A 13,370-nucleotide genomic window follows, 5' to 3' on the forward strand; every position below is an offset into this window, starting at 1 on the left:
TCATTGCATCAAAATATGCACGAAAGTTCTTATACTAATGATAATTCAAAGATTCATGCTGCCATGGCACAGTAGGAATTGTGATTTGTGGGCTAACAACAACGCCTACTCTGCCTGAAATGTTTTAGAGAAACTATACCTGGCCATGAATATAATCCAGAGTGGTCAATCAAGGGGTGTCTAAAGGCTAGAGTCATTATTTGTACAAGAATATTTGTATTCGTCGTGGCCCGTTTTCCATCGTTTCGTCTCTGGATATATTTATGTATACAGACGCGGTTTCAGGTAACTCATGCCAAGCCTTTAAAAAATGCCTCGTGTGTGTTAGGGGAATGCAACCAACTTAGTTTTGTTCGCGGTGCTCATGAGTTACTCAGAATGGATGGATGGATGCAAAACTTTAATATGAGTTACTCAGAGTATTTTTTTTATTAGATCTTAGGCAAATATTTACCAATATTATTTTGCCAACATTTTAGGTACTGTTTTAAGCGCAGAGGTTTCAATCGAGAAGTTATAGAGCCAATTCGCAATTATCCAAATAATTTCTCCCCGCGATATTGGGTGAAATTTGCTTTCGCTATATATATATATATACTCTATTATTGCGATCCCGCTCGTATTCACGAACGAACCAGCCCGCATGCGCAACATACTGAAGTATGGTGTGGCTTGGCCGTAGCACGTGGCGGCATGAGCGTCTTCAAACATGCTATGAGCGAAAGATCGACGCTGCCCGAAGACACAGAAGGCATGAAAAGGCCGGAATCAAAAAGGATAGGCGACAGCCATACCTGTCGCCTCCGATGCATCGCTGCGCACCGGCAAGCCCTCCTCGCCTGTTACGCCGTTCGTCAACAGCAAATGCGCTTGCAGAGTTTCAAGATCTGCATTGCGTTATATACCGCATGTCCCACGGCTCCATTTGGTTATCTGATCCCTCCTCCCGCCTTCCACAGATACGTTAACGCAGCGAAAAGAAAAGCGAAGTCCGCTTTAATCAGTCCATCTCCGTTGCTCAGTGCCTATTCTTGGCATCGATCTCCGTGCCGTGTGGATCATTCGTTCGTAGTAGGTTTCACGGCACTAATATCACGGCGCGTGAGCTCAAAAGTTAGTCAATAATTGTCTGCACCTAGTTACCCAACCTCAGCGTAAACAGACTTTCAGTTCCTTACGAGAATAGTGAACATTACTAAGTTGGTTGCGTTCCCATAAGGTGCACATGAATTTCATCATTAACATTAGAAGTGTCAAAATGGAGAAAAGTGTGTTTGAAGTGTGGGAAGCCGACCACCTGGCAGAGACATATTCAGAGTGTTTAATATCACAATTCAGGCCCTTGACCTAAATTACTCGATGAGGCGGCTATTACTTACAGGAATGAAAATGCCTAATCGAATGAGTACAATAATTACGCCAATGACCTTTTTGAACTATTACTTCAATGCACATATATCAATTTAGGAATTGTAGCTAGTGATTATGCAAGAGACATGTATTTGCAATGAATTATTTAGTACTGCACCAGTTGTGAGATAATTTTTAAATGCGTTCGTTGCAGCACTTTTGTGCTTTAATGCATATTACAGCGTTTTCTTAAAGATAAGTGGATCAACAATGCATTTTTACCACAACCATTTGAAATTTTAGTCTGCGATTTTCAATCTACCTCTCTTTGTGTACTTAGTGAACAGTAGTATTCCGAAATATGCCCACCGTAAGCAGCAGCAGATGTTTTGCTGACGAAACCCGGAGATTTCATCGGTTTCTTATCAGCGCAGGTCGTGGTAATATTCTCGTCTACACGAAAACTTGTTTTCGTTTGTTTAAGCAAACTTTTATGTTTGTTTGTCCCCTTAGAGGTGCATCTCAAGAACGCACATTGACGTTGCCAAAGAAGTTGCCAAAATGCAATTTTGGATCATATTTACCTATAACCAGCCGGTAAACAATATTCTTTTTTTCTATTTTGTCTCACTTGAGATTTTAGAAAAGCATTTTATTATTTTCAGCGGTATGTATCCGAGAAACATAAATAAAAAGGCAATAAATACGCTGCATTAAATACGCTGCAATTAATACCAAGCATTTCTTATCATGCCAGTTAAAGAATGAAGAGACTCTACGGTGCAGTGCTAGTGTCCACCATTGTGGACACATAATTACTTTGTAGTAAAGAGAAATGACACAGTTGTGTCATGTACCTGCGATGGCCTTCGAGTTTGCCTCATATGCATCAAGAATATATTCCAATGTATTAGGTGTATCTGCGATGCGCCTGCAAAATATAATAGGTGCATTCATATCAGTTTCTGCCGTAAAACACGTTCATGTGCCAGGATTTCTTTTCGGAATGACATCAGAGAGTTCAGCTACATCTTATTTATCCCAAATTGAGTCAGGTAGCTGCACAGAGAGAGACAACAAGAAGTTAGACGGAAGGTAGCGTAGGTCTCGCTGGTTTGACTACCCTAAGCGTGGCGAAGAGGCAAATGTGGAAAGAAACGTAAGAAAGAAGAAGGAGGGAATGTGAGTCATTCTGCGCGCACCTGCAAATGTGTGTTCCTGGCGCATGTGTTCAGCCACAATGAATCCCAGTAGCGCACGTCTAGTCAAGTTCCCTTCAAAAAGTGTGTTACCACTTTCGCGATGTCATGCACACTAGTGGTCCGCGGCAAATGTCCCCGAAACGTAGCTTCCGAGAGCGGCCTGCCGTCTAAGTAGTTCAGACTCATACGCAGAAGATGTCAAGAGTTGTAGGTTGAAGCATAGCGAAGAATGTGTTTTGAGGTCGCATTCTGTCCGCAGGGGTTCTATAGGGGTCTGGTGGCCATTCTGATGAGATGTCTATAACTGTTTGTGAATGCAACGCCCAACAGCAGGCGGCGCACAATTTACGAAGGAAGTATCGGGTGGCAGGCGAAGTTGCGTGTCAGGATCCAGTGAATACACTCCTGAGCTGGTGAAACAAGTTACAATGCCGAAGCTTAATGCTACGTGCAAATCAATAAAGTTGCCACACTGCATCGGTTCTCGACAGCGACATTGGTACAATTTGATAATCTTGCCGGTAAGCTGAGCTCGCTGTTTCATCTGTCCTGTCCTTGCCCCGACAGTTCCGCAGTGGTTCGACAGCAACTAACATATAACGTCGTGGTCCTTTATAAAGCTGGGTGATAACTATGTCTAATTTCAGGTAACATCTGGCGGCTGCACGGCCTTCCAGACAGCCATAAGATAGGCATTTACGGCACTCAACAACCCTTTCTGCTGTTTGAACCGATTTAAAATATGTACAATGGTGGACGCCAGTTCTCCAGAGGTTATGCTTCATCCTCAGAGGGAAAATCACCGTGGAGCAACCACTCCCATTCTACTGCGACTGCGGGAGAAAAAGCTCGAAGCCAGAATAGCTGTGCCTATCCATACGCAGGTAGCTTCTTCTATGTGGCCGCCGTCTGCACGTACTGAGGTACTGGTTGGATATGCTCCATATGTTTCCATGTTGTCTTGGGTACACCTATATTTCTTGGGGGGGGGGGGGAGCAAAGAAGGGCCTGATAGCTCAACGAAAGGAACAATCCCCCATTGTTCAGACTGTGACATGACGCTGCGAGGAGGAGTTCGTCATTATAAGGTAAGCTGTGATGGAACCGACTAGGTGATAAGTTGCACGACGTAGTCATTGCTGCCCTGTTTTGAGTGCATAGGCTGTCGCGTATTATAGGAAGGAAACGGATTCCAGCCTGTAGATTATTTTTGTTACCTGTGAGGTACTGAGAAAGCAACTGCAAACGAAGGAAAGAAGATGTATGCCGCCTTCCATGAGGGTGACTTCTGTCACGAACCCTATTTTTATGGTTGTCATAATTGTTATAATAATAGATTCATAGTAGACAGCTCCCTAATCATATGAATAAGAGACGCTTAGCTCATGCATGCATGTTCAAATGCTTGCAAACAAGAGAGGTTCGTGCCCGCCTTAAACTTTATGCCAGCTGTTTTCTATTTATGTCGAGGAAAGATCTGTCATGTGAGTGGCAAGGTCGCGAATGACGAGTGTGTCCCTTGGAACAATGGGTATTTCAATCGAGTGAATAGACCTACAATGACCAAACCTCTATGGACTTAGGCACGTTTGAAGTACAGTCCGGCTCAAGTTATCTTCACCTGCATTATGGGGAGCTGTACGCGCGGTATTGGAATCGTTATTGCCGCAATTTGCATAGTTGTGGTAAACGGTCAGGAACGCTGTAAGTGTTTTTTCTTGCAATGTTTATTATTCTCGGACTTAAGCATTGACCACATCGTACTATGTGAGTCTCGTGTTACGCGAAGATGATCAGAAAGTTGAACAATATAGATCTTTTACAGTAAAATGCTCGTCTGAGTAAATGGGACTGAGCTTTGTAAACCACTTTCTAAACCCCAGCTTTTATATTGCAGTCTTTCCATTACGCGGAGCAACGCCATATAATCCTAACCTAAATATTTTATCATTTAGGGAAGCCTCAGGAGAACGAAGTGACGGTAATATTACTACAATATTGGTTGCATATTAACAAATGAAAAGCAATTTATTTCATATAAAAAAGCTGTAAACATCGCATTATGCGCGATTGAACAAGTAGCCCAACTAAAAAACGACCTTCTATATGTTTTTCGCATCTCTAATGAAACTCGCAGATTGCCACGCTACATCTAAATGACTCTGACCTAAAAGCGTAAATGCCGAGCCAGTGTTAAGTGAAGTTCGGAAACATGACGCCATGCGATGTGCATTGTGAACCCTTGGTAGCCGTCGCGGTGGTGGCCGAAGATGTAGAGAAATGAGTAAGGTGGCGTAGACCACACGCAAGGGACGCGTCAATACTACGAGGTTCCCATAAACGCGTTCGAAATGCGTCTCGCTTCTCGTCTCTGCCTCAACTTGTCAGAGCCCGCTTTGACCGCGTTTACTCAGATACCTCTCTTGTGCCGCCGCTTTGTGGTGGCTGTTATTACCTGACCTATGTAGATCGTTCAACTCGTTGGCCTCACGCAGTTATCACTGGTCATACCATCGGTTGTGGTTTCAAGCAGTCGTGAATTTCCCGAGGCGGCATTCCCGGAACTACAACTACGCTAGCTTACAATTTTCTGTGGCTATAAAGGGATAAAGCTATGGGCTAACCACGCACATTTATATATGAGTGCGTCTGAACACATTCCAACGTTTTCGTTAAAGTGAGTTTCGACGTGGAAAGAAAAAGACGCAGTTTCGCGCGAAAGGCGAAGCATCGATTGCGATAGCAAACTAGTAGACCGCTATACGATGTACGGAGAGTAGCTTTATCAGCCGTATAAATTTGGAAACATTCTGTTAATAACTGAGTAATTAAGCACGGTGTCAGCGCGCACAAGTAAACATGAGCACGTCACGCTCGCTCGATGAGCACGGACACTCGCTGACAAAACGCTGGTGTGAGCAAGCGGAGCAGCAGCAGCGAGCGAAGTGACCTTCGTGCTGTCTATCCCTTCAACGCAGGAGCGGCTAGAACACAGTGCACACAAAGGTATGAGCCGTCTGCAGATCCTTTTCAAGATAAGGCGCGTGCGACCGCGCGCGGCCTTGCACAGTAAGCACTTGGTGGAATCAAAGCCCCCCCGTCCAACCCCCCGTCCACCACCACTACTTCCAGCGCTGCCCACTCACTTTCCTTCATATATGGCGCGCGAGATTGAGCTGCTATCGTCAGTTCCCCTTGCGCCTGGTAGTGAAATGGGCATTTGCTGCTGGAGGACAACGCCGCTCCCCACTCCCTACCTTCCATCCCCCCACGGCACTTCGCACGGGGAAAGACGGCGCGTTGGCTCTCCGCTTTCTTCGCGCATGTCAGACTGAGCCGCTATCTTCGGCTTCACTCACGTACTTTCACTCACACATACGGCATACGACACATGGGGATGACGTTATCGCTCTCAGACTTCATAGGCAACATCACGGCGATGGCAACGGCAGAAAATGCGGTTGGATTGTCCGGATAATTGCTATCGGAATAAAAAGGACACCTTATTTAGTACAACAGCGTAAGGCAATGTAAGCAACCGATTAATAAGATTCACATTCTTTAATGTATTTTTTTTTATACCGCTTTGGCGCAAATGCAATAGTGTCGCACGTGGAAGCTACGTTGTGCAAACAGACGCACAAACGATGATGCCGCGTAGGAGACGACCAAATGCGCAATGAATCCGATAAGCGCCTACGACAAGCCATTAAAAAGCATACACCAGGTTCTTCTCGCTTTACTACGCTTTTTTGTCAATGTGTGCCAGTCATGGAACACTTGCGCATTCATCAGCAGCTTTTGAAATGCAAAACGCCTCGAATATTTTTGTATCTTACCTGCCTGGGGAACGGTCTCAGCACTTGTGTGCTATGAAAACACGGCAGCATTTACGTTTACACCATCGGCAGTGGTCAGCCAAGTGGCCAGCGCCTTCTAGAGCGTTAACAGCGCTCCGGTGCTCCCTTAAGCCGGTCATTGAGGCACCTGCCTGTTTGTTCAATATAGCACTTTCCACAGGGGAGTTGAATCTTGTATACGACCCCCCCACAGCAGTTAACAAAGCGGGTAACATGTTCCTTAGTGCATGTGCCAGGACTTCTGGTGTGGTTTACCAACCTGCACATTCTTGCCAGCTTTAGTGGCGCGGAAGCCACAAAACCTTCACCGTACTTGTTCGCCATCCATTTTAGGCGGTGGGACATCCCGTGTACGTATGGGACCGCCACAGGGCGGCCACTAGCACATGCATTATACCACCGAGGAGCTGCCGGGTCAGCTCTTACCTTTTTAACGACGCTCTCATGACTGACACCAAGGTGTCGTCGGGATGACACCTTGGTGTAATGAAGTGATGAAGTAATGCTCAGTAGTTTTTACTGTAGCATTATAGGAATGTCTGATTTCGTTTAGACCTTTTTTTAGCTTTTACGTATTCAATTCACAATGTTGCCTGCCAATTTTTACTGAATGTTTTCTTTTCCCATTTCGACCACTTCTGTTCTTTATAAATTCTGACGTGTATTCAAACTGTCGATGTACGGCTCACTCACGGAATATAACATTATACGTAAAGCTACCAGCACTTATACGTAGAACTGTTTATGTGCGTATTCAGGTGAGATTTATGTGTACGCATGTATCAGGTGACAACAGGACCAAATGGCTGTCCACGATAATACGAAGGTCGGATTAATTTATGTAAAATGGAAATAAATCAAGTGAGATTCCTCTCCTTGTAGCAGGAAGGCGTGAGCACGAAAAACTGCTAATTTCAGCATGTTCACGAGGCACCAGCGTCGAATCATTGCTATAACAGGTGCTTAAAGGATACAGACAAGGTGTACTTTAGGGAAAAGCATTTCACTAAAACAATCCACAGGGATAAACCACAAAAAATGATTGCGCACTGCAACGCCTCGCTGTGTAACAGAGACACTTGCCATTCGACATAGAATAGAAATACAGCAGTACACTTTTTAAATAGTACTTGTTACATTACATAATGTTATTCATAGAGTGAATAATGAGGTTTCAGTCCAGAGCTACCGCTTTGGCAAGAGGTTTTCCTTCGACATGAAAAGAGCTTCTTAGAAGAACCCTTATTTCTACGTACTCCTACATTTCACAACGCTCATTTTTGAGTCATCCTGACTATCTAAGACCGCAGCACGCTTCCCTTTGCCGTCACTCTCTTAACTGATTTCTGATTTTGAGCAGTTCCCGTTTCCTATTTCTGCTGACGTTACTATTCTACACTTCGCTCCTACGGGGAACATGACAGACGTGCATTGAGTTTGACGCAACCGAAAAAAGCTGTTGTGTCTACGTGTTTCCCTTCTTGTAGCCGTTTGTGTGCGCTGTTACCTTTGTATTTCAAGAGCACCCAATTCGCCCAAAAAGAAGTATTGACGAAAAAAATCTGTTGTCATTGTGACAAGCAGAAGTCTTCTTCTCGACATGCTGGCTCCATCAGGTAACCAGACGCTCTCCTATGGTTTATAACTTAGTCTCCATTTTCATGTGAAGCTCTTTGCCTTATTTGTGCATAGATTGCGGTTTGTTATAGCCGCCGTAAAGGAGCTACGCAAAGGAGACCTGGCTTCGTAAAGAGAGTGATATCAGTAGTCACAAATTTCAGGTATTGGGAATAAACCGCTGCTAAAAGACGCTAACCAAATTGATTACGTAGAGGAAGCAGTAAGAAGGCAGTCTTTTCAATAAAGCTTATTACAACGCTTGCGCATTTAAGAAATTTTGACGTTCGCCACACAGCATGCGCCATACTGCCCCAAGAAAAGAGAAGGTGTGTGCTTGTCATGCAGCAGCGCGATAGGTTAGTGTAACAGATATATTAAGTCTGTCACGGATTCTGTGCAGTCGGGGCTCGGCAATGCGGCTGCCTTGAAGAACCAGTGAACGGCGCTCCAAGACGAGATAGGTTCTGCAGACCTAAGTGGACGCTGCCCTCAGAACTGAACAGAATTCGCCACTGCGTGTGCAGGCCGGGTCTTATTCGAAACTCCTGGGGCGACTGCATCACTGAGCAAGAGTGCAAGAGGTGCAAATGCTTCTGGGACAGAGACTTCAATGTATGCACTCGCGCGTGCCCCTTGATTTGCAACGAACCGATACGGCCAACATGTCCCCAACATTGTGTCTTCGGATGCGACTGCCCTCCTGGATACATAAGGTGAGTAGCTCTATGTGCCTTGGTTGTTACTTGCAGCACCTTCACCTCGTTCGTGAAGTCGTACTCAAGCTACGATCTCAGCTTCACGTCGTGCACGTGTCGGCCGAAAATACTCAGTACATGTAAACTTCAACCATTTACACTTATATGCACAGCTTTTCGCTAAGTATTCCTCGAACCTGGCAACACGTAGATTGACAAATTGAAATTTATCTCAAACCTAAGGCACAATGTAATTATTGAATTACATGCTCTTCAGCTTACAAGATGCGAACGGCTGGCTCCTCTGGCGTCCCTACATTTTCCGTCAGCTACAACTTCATTTAAACGTAGTACGGCAGCAAATTATCGCATTGAAATTTAAATTGCATTTCATACAGCTTCTTCTACGATGCCAATCATGGCTCAGTGACAGCAACGTGTCAACGTAAACTATGTGCCTACATTTGTTTCCCAGCATTCATAGGAGCTAGGCGCTTTCTTTCAAAAATCTGCCATCGGGAAATCATGCCTGAAAAAGATACTAAGGGGCAGCGCTTCGCCATCATAAACAGGAATTTTCATGAAGCCTTGTATTTAAGTTAGCATGCAAACTAATATATGAAAAATTCGAAGCACCTGATAGCGGCCGCTAGCGAAAGTTTTCAATGACTTGTAAACGTTCAAACACCCACGATAAGAAAAACGTTCTGCTTGAACCCGAAACGCAGACATATCCGTAAGGACTCACACAGTGAAAGAACATCGTATTTTCCAACGCAGAAATGCGTTCAGTTGTCTCGGTGTATAAAAGATACCCAACTGCAATGGATGGATGGATGGAAAAACGTTATTGAGTCTTGAAACTCTAAAAGCGTACAGAGACGACCAACGAAAAGAGTGGACAGAATCAAGCGCTTACTCACAATTGAAATATTTTACTGAAATGAAACGAATATATGCGCACAAAGATGGAGTAGGATGGCTGAGCATGCGTTACAAGGCTTTCGGCTTAAACATTTGAAAGGCAAGTTTAAAATTTAAGAAGTAAAAACGTTCTTACTATAAAGAGACTTGAATTCCCTATAATGTATAATGTTTCCTATTTGATAATGTAACACGGCCGAGGGGTGGCTGACGCAGTTATCTCCTTTGTTCTTTATCTGGAAAGCCTCTGCCATTTCACGGGTTAACTGCTTAGACAAGATAACAGCCGCCGTCCCTACAATGGGCAGCTAGATGGGTCGTTCCTGATGAATTATATGCCGCCAGGTGCCCTCCTAACCTCACGTTTACTTTACCGCACCTAAACGAGCTCATATGTACTATGCCCACCGCACAATCTACAAATTTTTTGGTATGTTTAATATTGCACTGCAATGGCTGCCTGCGAATGCGGGTACAAATTGTTTGAAGTTTGTTTTTCGCTGAAAAAAGAACCTCAAACCTTTTACCTAATGCCTATATGCTTTAATAAGTGTGATGTTCTGTGTAGGTACGGAACGACAGCAAATTTATTATTTTTAGGACTATCTTCCCGCGTTATCTGAATGCTTTCTTCCGTTTTTATTTCTTTCACAGTGTTAGCGCACACTAATTTAATGACAAACTCAAGATAGCCTGCTTGTTCAAGCTTGCCGATCTGGTTGAGAAAGCTCCTTTCTATCACCTGTTAACATGATTGTTTGAATGGGGAACCTAAGCTGGTCTTTATTATTATTATTTTTCGACAATTTTTAATGGTCTGACCTGTAGGTAAGGGATAGGTTTAATGGACCTGCGTCGGTAGTACTAGTAGACATGAAGCGGTTGCAAGATTAGTCTTTGATCAAGAAACAGTAAGTGGTTATGTTGGGGAAATTCAAAAGAATACTTTAATTTCATGCAGTTTTGTTTGAAAACCTTTAAAATGTTTACAGCATCCCGGGTTAGATTAGTGGAATTAGTTAGGACCAGAAAATCGTCTACATATCTGAACACTTTTGTCACTAGTCCTGAAAGATGAAGCTGTAGCTCTCTATCGAGTTTGCTCAAAAATATTTCGCTTAATATTGGAGCAACTGGCGATCCTATGTATATACCTGAACGCTGAACAGAAAGTTATCCCTTTCTGCACGACACAAACGTAGAATAGCAACTCGAGAAAACTTGCAACCAAGGTTCTACTTTTTAGACTAGAAGAAAGTTCGACATTATCGACTCAGGTACATTCTTGCACGCAAGCCATTAACTCATTATGAGGCATAGAGTAATACAGATCTTCAATGTTGATACATAATACACTGCAGCTGCTGGTATTACCTGTTTTTAAATACTTTACCCCAGCTTCGGAATTGCTTACAAGACAGGGATCAAGGATATAGTTAAACACTCCAGGCTTTTTTGGAGATACCTAGAGATTACGTTTTGCCATATTATACCAGTCTAGTAATCCTAGAGGGGGGGGGGGGGCAGTCGCCGTGGCGGAAACCACCGGTAGGTACTTGTTCACCAGCTTCCCTAGGACTTCGTCATCCGAGGGTTCTTGTCTGGCTGCGTGAAAAATAAAACTGCAATAATAAAAATATTACTCGTCAACGGCGTTAGCGATACACGATGAACTTGTTCTGTCGAACACCCTATAAAACCGCGAGGTTACCACACGGTCGGGATGATGCGGGATAATGCAGGAAGTCGGGATGATGCAGGCGTTTTTTTATCCGACTTGAAAACCACGCATTTTCTATTCATTCCTGCTTTTGGATCTATCAGCTCCTGCGGGGTCTCTATGAGTTTCTATGCATGTTTTGGCTTTAAGCCTATTTGCAGAAAGAAATAGTGGTGATCTGAAAATTTTATTCGCTGGAGGAACAGTATAATTTATGCTCACTTTGCGTTTCTCGCAGGAGCTCAAGTGGAAGAAGGAAATCTTGCGTCAAGATCGATCGGTGCCCTCCAAGGTGCCCGCCAAACTCGAGCTTTCAAACCTGCGTGTCGACCTGTGCGCCAAAGTGCGGGAAACCTAGACCAAATAACTGCGTCACGCGCTGTCAGAGGGGTGGCTGCGTCTGCACCCAGGGTTACGCCGAAGTGGAGCAGGACGGACAGACAATATGCGTGCCGGAACAAGAGTGTGCGAGGTACGGTACGATGCCGACGCCGTTCCAACCGACCGGGCCCGGAAGTATGGGCGACAGCGGTGGTTCCTTTGGCACATCATACCGTCCGGGTGGCGACACTGCACCTCAAATTCCAGCACCCATACCTGGTGCTGGAGTTCCCCCACGTGGTGCTGAAGGAATGTTCCCACAGGGTGGGCCGACGTATGGTTCCACCGGATATAGCCCGGGAGGGATTTCTATGTACCCGCAGGGAATACCCCAGCAAGGTACCACGGCAAACAAGCCTGGTGGAGTGGGAACGTTCCCACAAACCGTGCCTTCAATGGGTGCAACGCAAGATCAGCCGTCCGGTAGTGTAATATACCAAGGTGGTTCAATCTCACCGGTTAACACTGGGTATTTACCGATCGGTAGTGCAGGAACAATATTATATCCCCCGATCAGCGTGGAAACTCGACCAGTTGTTTTTCCAGGCTCAAATTCAGGTTACCAAACAGGTAGACCTTGCTTTAGCCAAGGTTCACCATGCAATCAATTCTCCACAGTCGGCGTCGGAGGATGCCGGCAGTGCCAGTGAGTTGCAGCGCTTTGAGGTGTGTTTCACCTTTTTACGATGTTTGCTTTTTACCCGTTCTGGTATAAAGACATATAAACTAAAACACAGGCCTTGGTCCACATTTAAGATGTGTGGAACATTCCATCGGGGTGGTTTGAACATCTATGTTTCAACCTCCACATGCGAAATTAAAGAAACGGACTGCTATGTTTGATCGACATTTTGCAGCATACAACAAGCTGTCTACCACAAGCCAGACCGTAGCAAGTTCTTTTATTTCCAGTTTTTTTTTTTATTCGTGCTTGTCTCTTGCTCCTAAAAAATTATCATGGAGATTACTGATGCTCGGAGGTGTGAGAAACTTGATGAAGGGTGGAAATACTGAAAAACTAAAGAAATTCTTGTCGTGTACAACCAACGTTAACGCATTTAAGGGCTTTTGGTTTTACTGTTCTTTGTGTAGTGTTGTTTTTTGTTTGTTCTGAAGCGGTACTGGACGCCATCCTTGTTCGAATAAAATAATGCGTGTCATTGTTCACCTGCTTGCGTCGAGTCTGCTACTTTCTTCGTCTCCGAGCTCTCATTAGGATGTTTGGAACTTCATGATGTGCAACGACTTAGCGAGTGGCCCTTAGAAGACCATAACAACCCAGAACGTATATTTCGGTCATTTTAGTGACCAAGGAGAGGAGCTACGCAAAACATTATTGGTTATCTGCTGGTAACAAATGTGGGAGCAAGGCGTAAACTTGAAATAACCGTTGCTGCCTCTATTTTGTTCGGCCCAACATATGACAAGATTACTCGAACATATCATCTATAGTCCTTGTGTATGGGGGAGGCGGTGGGGACAACTGTTTGAAACAGGAAAAAAAACATTGATATGTGCCTGCCGATCAGCAAAAGCAAAGTCTTTCGGGAGAAATGTGGTGACGAACCAAACTGGCTCTTGTGAGATTTTTCAGCCATTTGGTGAACGCTGAATTTCC

General features: G+C 44.5%; 1 protein-coding gene across 1 annotated transcript; it reads left to right on the forward strand.

Annotated features, from left to right (window-relative positions):
- Positions 1-4,098: 4,098 nt before the first annotated feature.
- On the forward strand, positions 4,099-12,919 carry LOC126544708 (uncharacterized). The gene is made up of 3 exons (XM_050192166.2): positions 4,099-4,256; positions 8,433-8,745; positions 11,610-12,919. Exons 1-3 carry the CDS (start codon positions 4,181-4,183, stop codon positions 12,400-12,402), a joined length of 1,182 nt encoding a protein of 393 aa, XP_050048123.1. The 5' UTR covers positions 4,099-4,180; the 3' UTR covers positions 12,403-12,919.
- The last annotated feature ends 451 nt before the right edge of the window (positions 12,920-13,370 follow it).

This window comes from Dermacentor andersoni, chromosome 10 (genome assembly GCF_023375885.2).
Source record: "Dermacentor andersoni chromosome 10, qqDerAnde1_hic_scaffold, whole genome shotgun sequence".
Classification (NCBI taxonomy): Eukaryota; Metazoa; Arthropoda; class Arachnida; order Ixodida; family Ixodidae; genus Dermacentor; species Dermacentor andersoni.

What these genes read in the sequence shown, in the direction of transcription:
- LOC126544708 (XM_050192166.2), top strand. Translation starts at nt 4,181, where the DNA reads ATGGGGAGCTGTACGCGCGGTATTGGAATCGTTATTGCCGCAATTTGC. An exon ending in GGTAAACGGTCAGGAACGCT is followed by an intron (nt 4,257 to 8,432) that starts GTAAGTGTTTTT and finishes GATTCTGTGCAG; the next exon opens with TCGGGGCTCGGCAATGCGGC. An exon ending in TGCCCTCCTGGATACATAAG is followed by an intron (nt 8,746 to 11,609) that starts GTGAGTAGCTCT and finishes CGTTTCTCGCAG; the next exon opens with GAGCTCAAGTGGAAGAAGGA.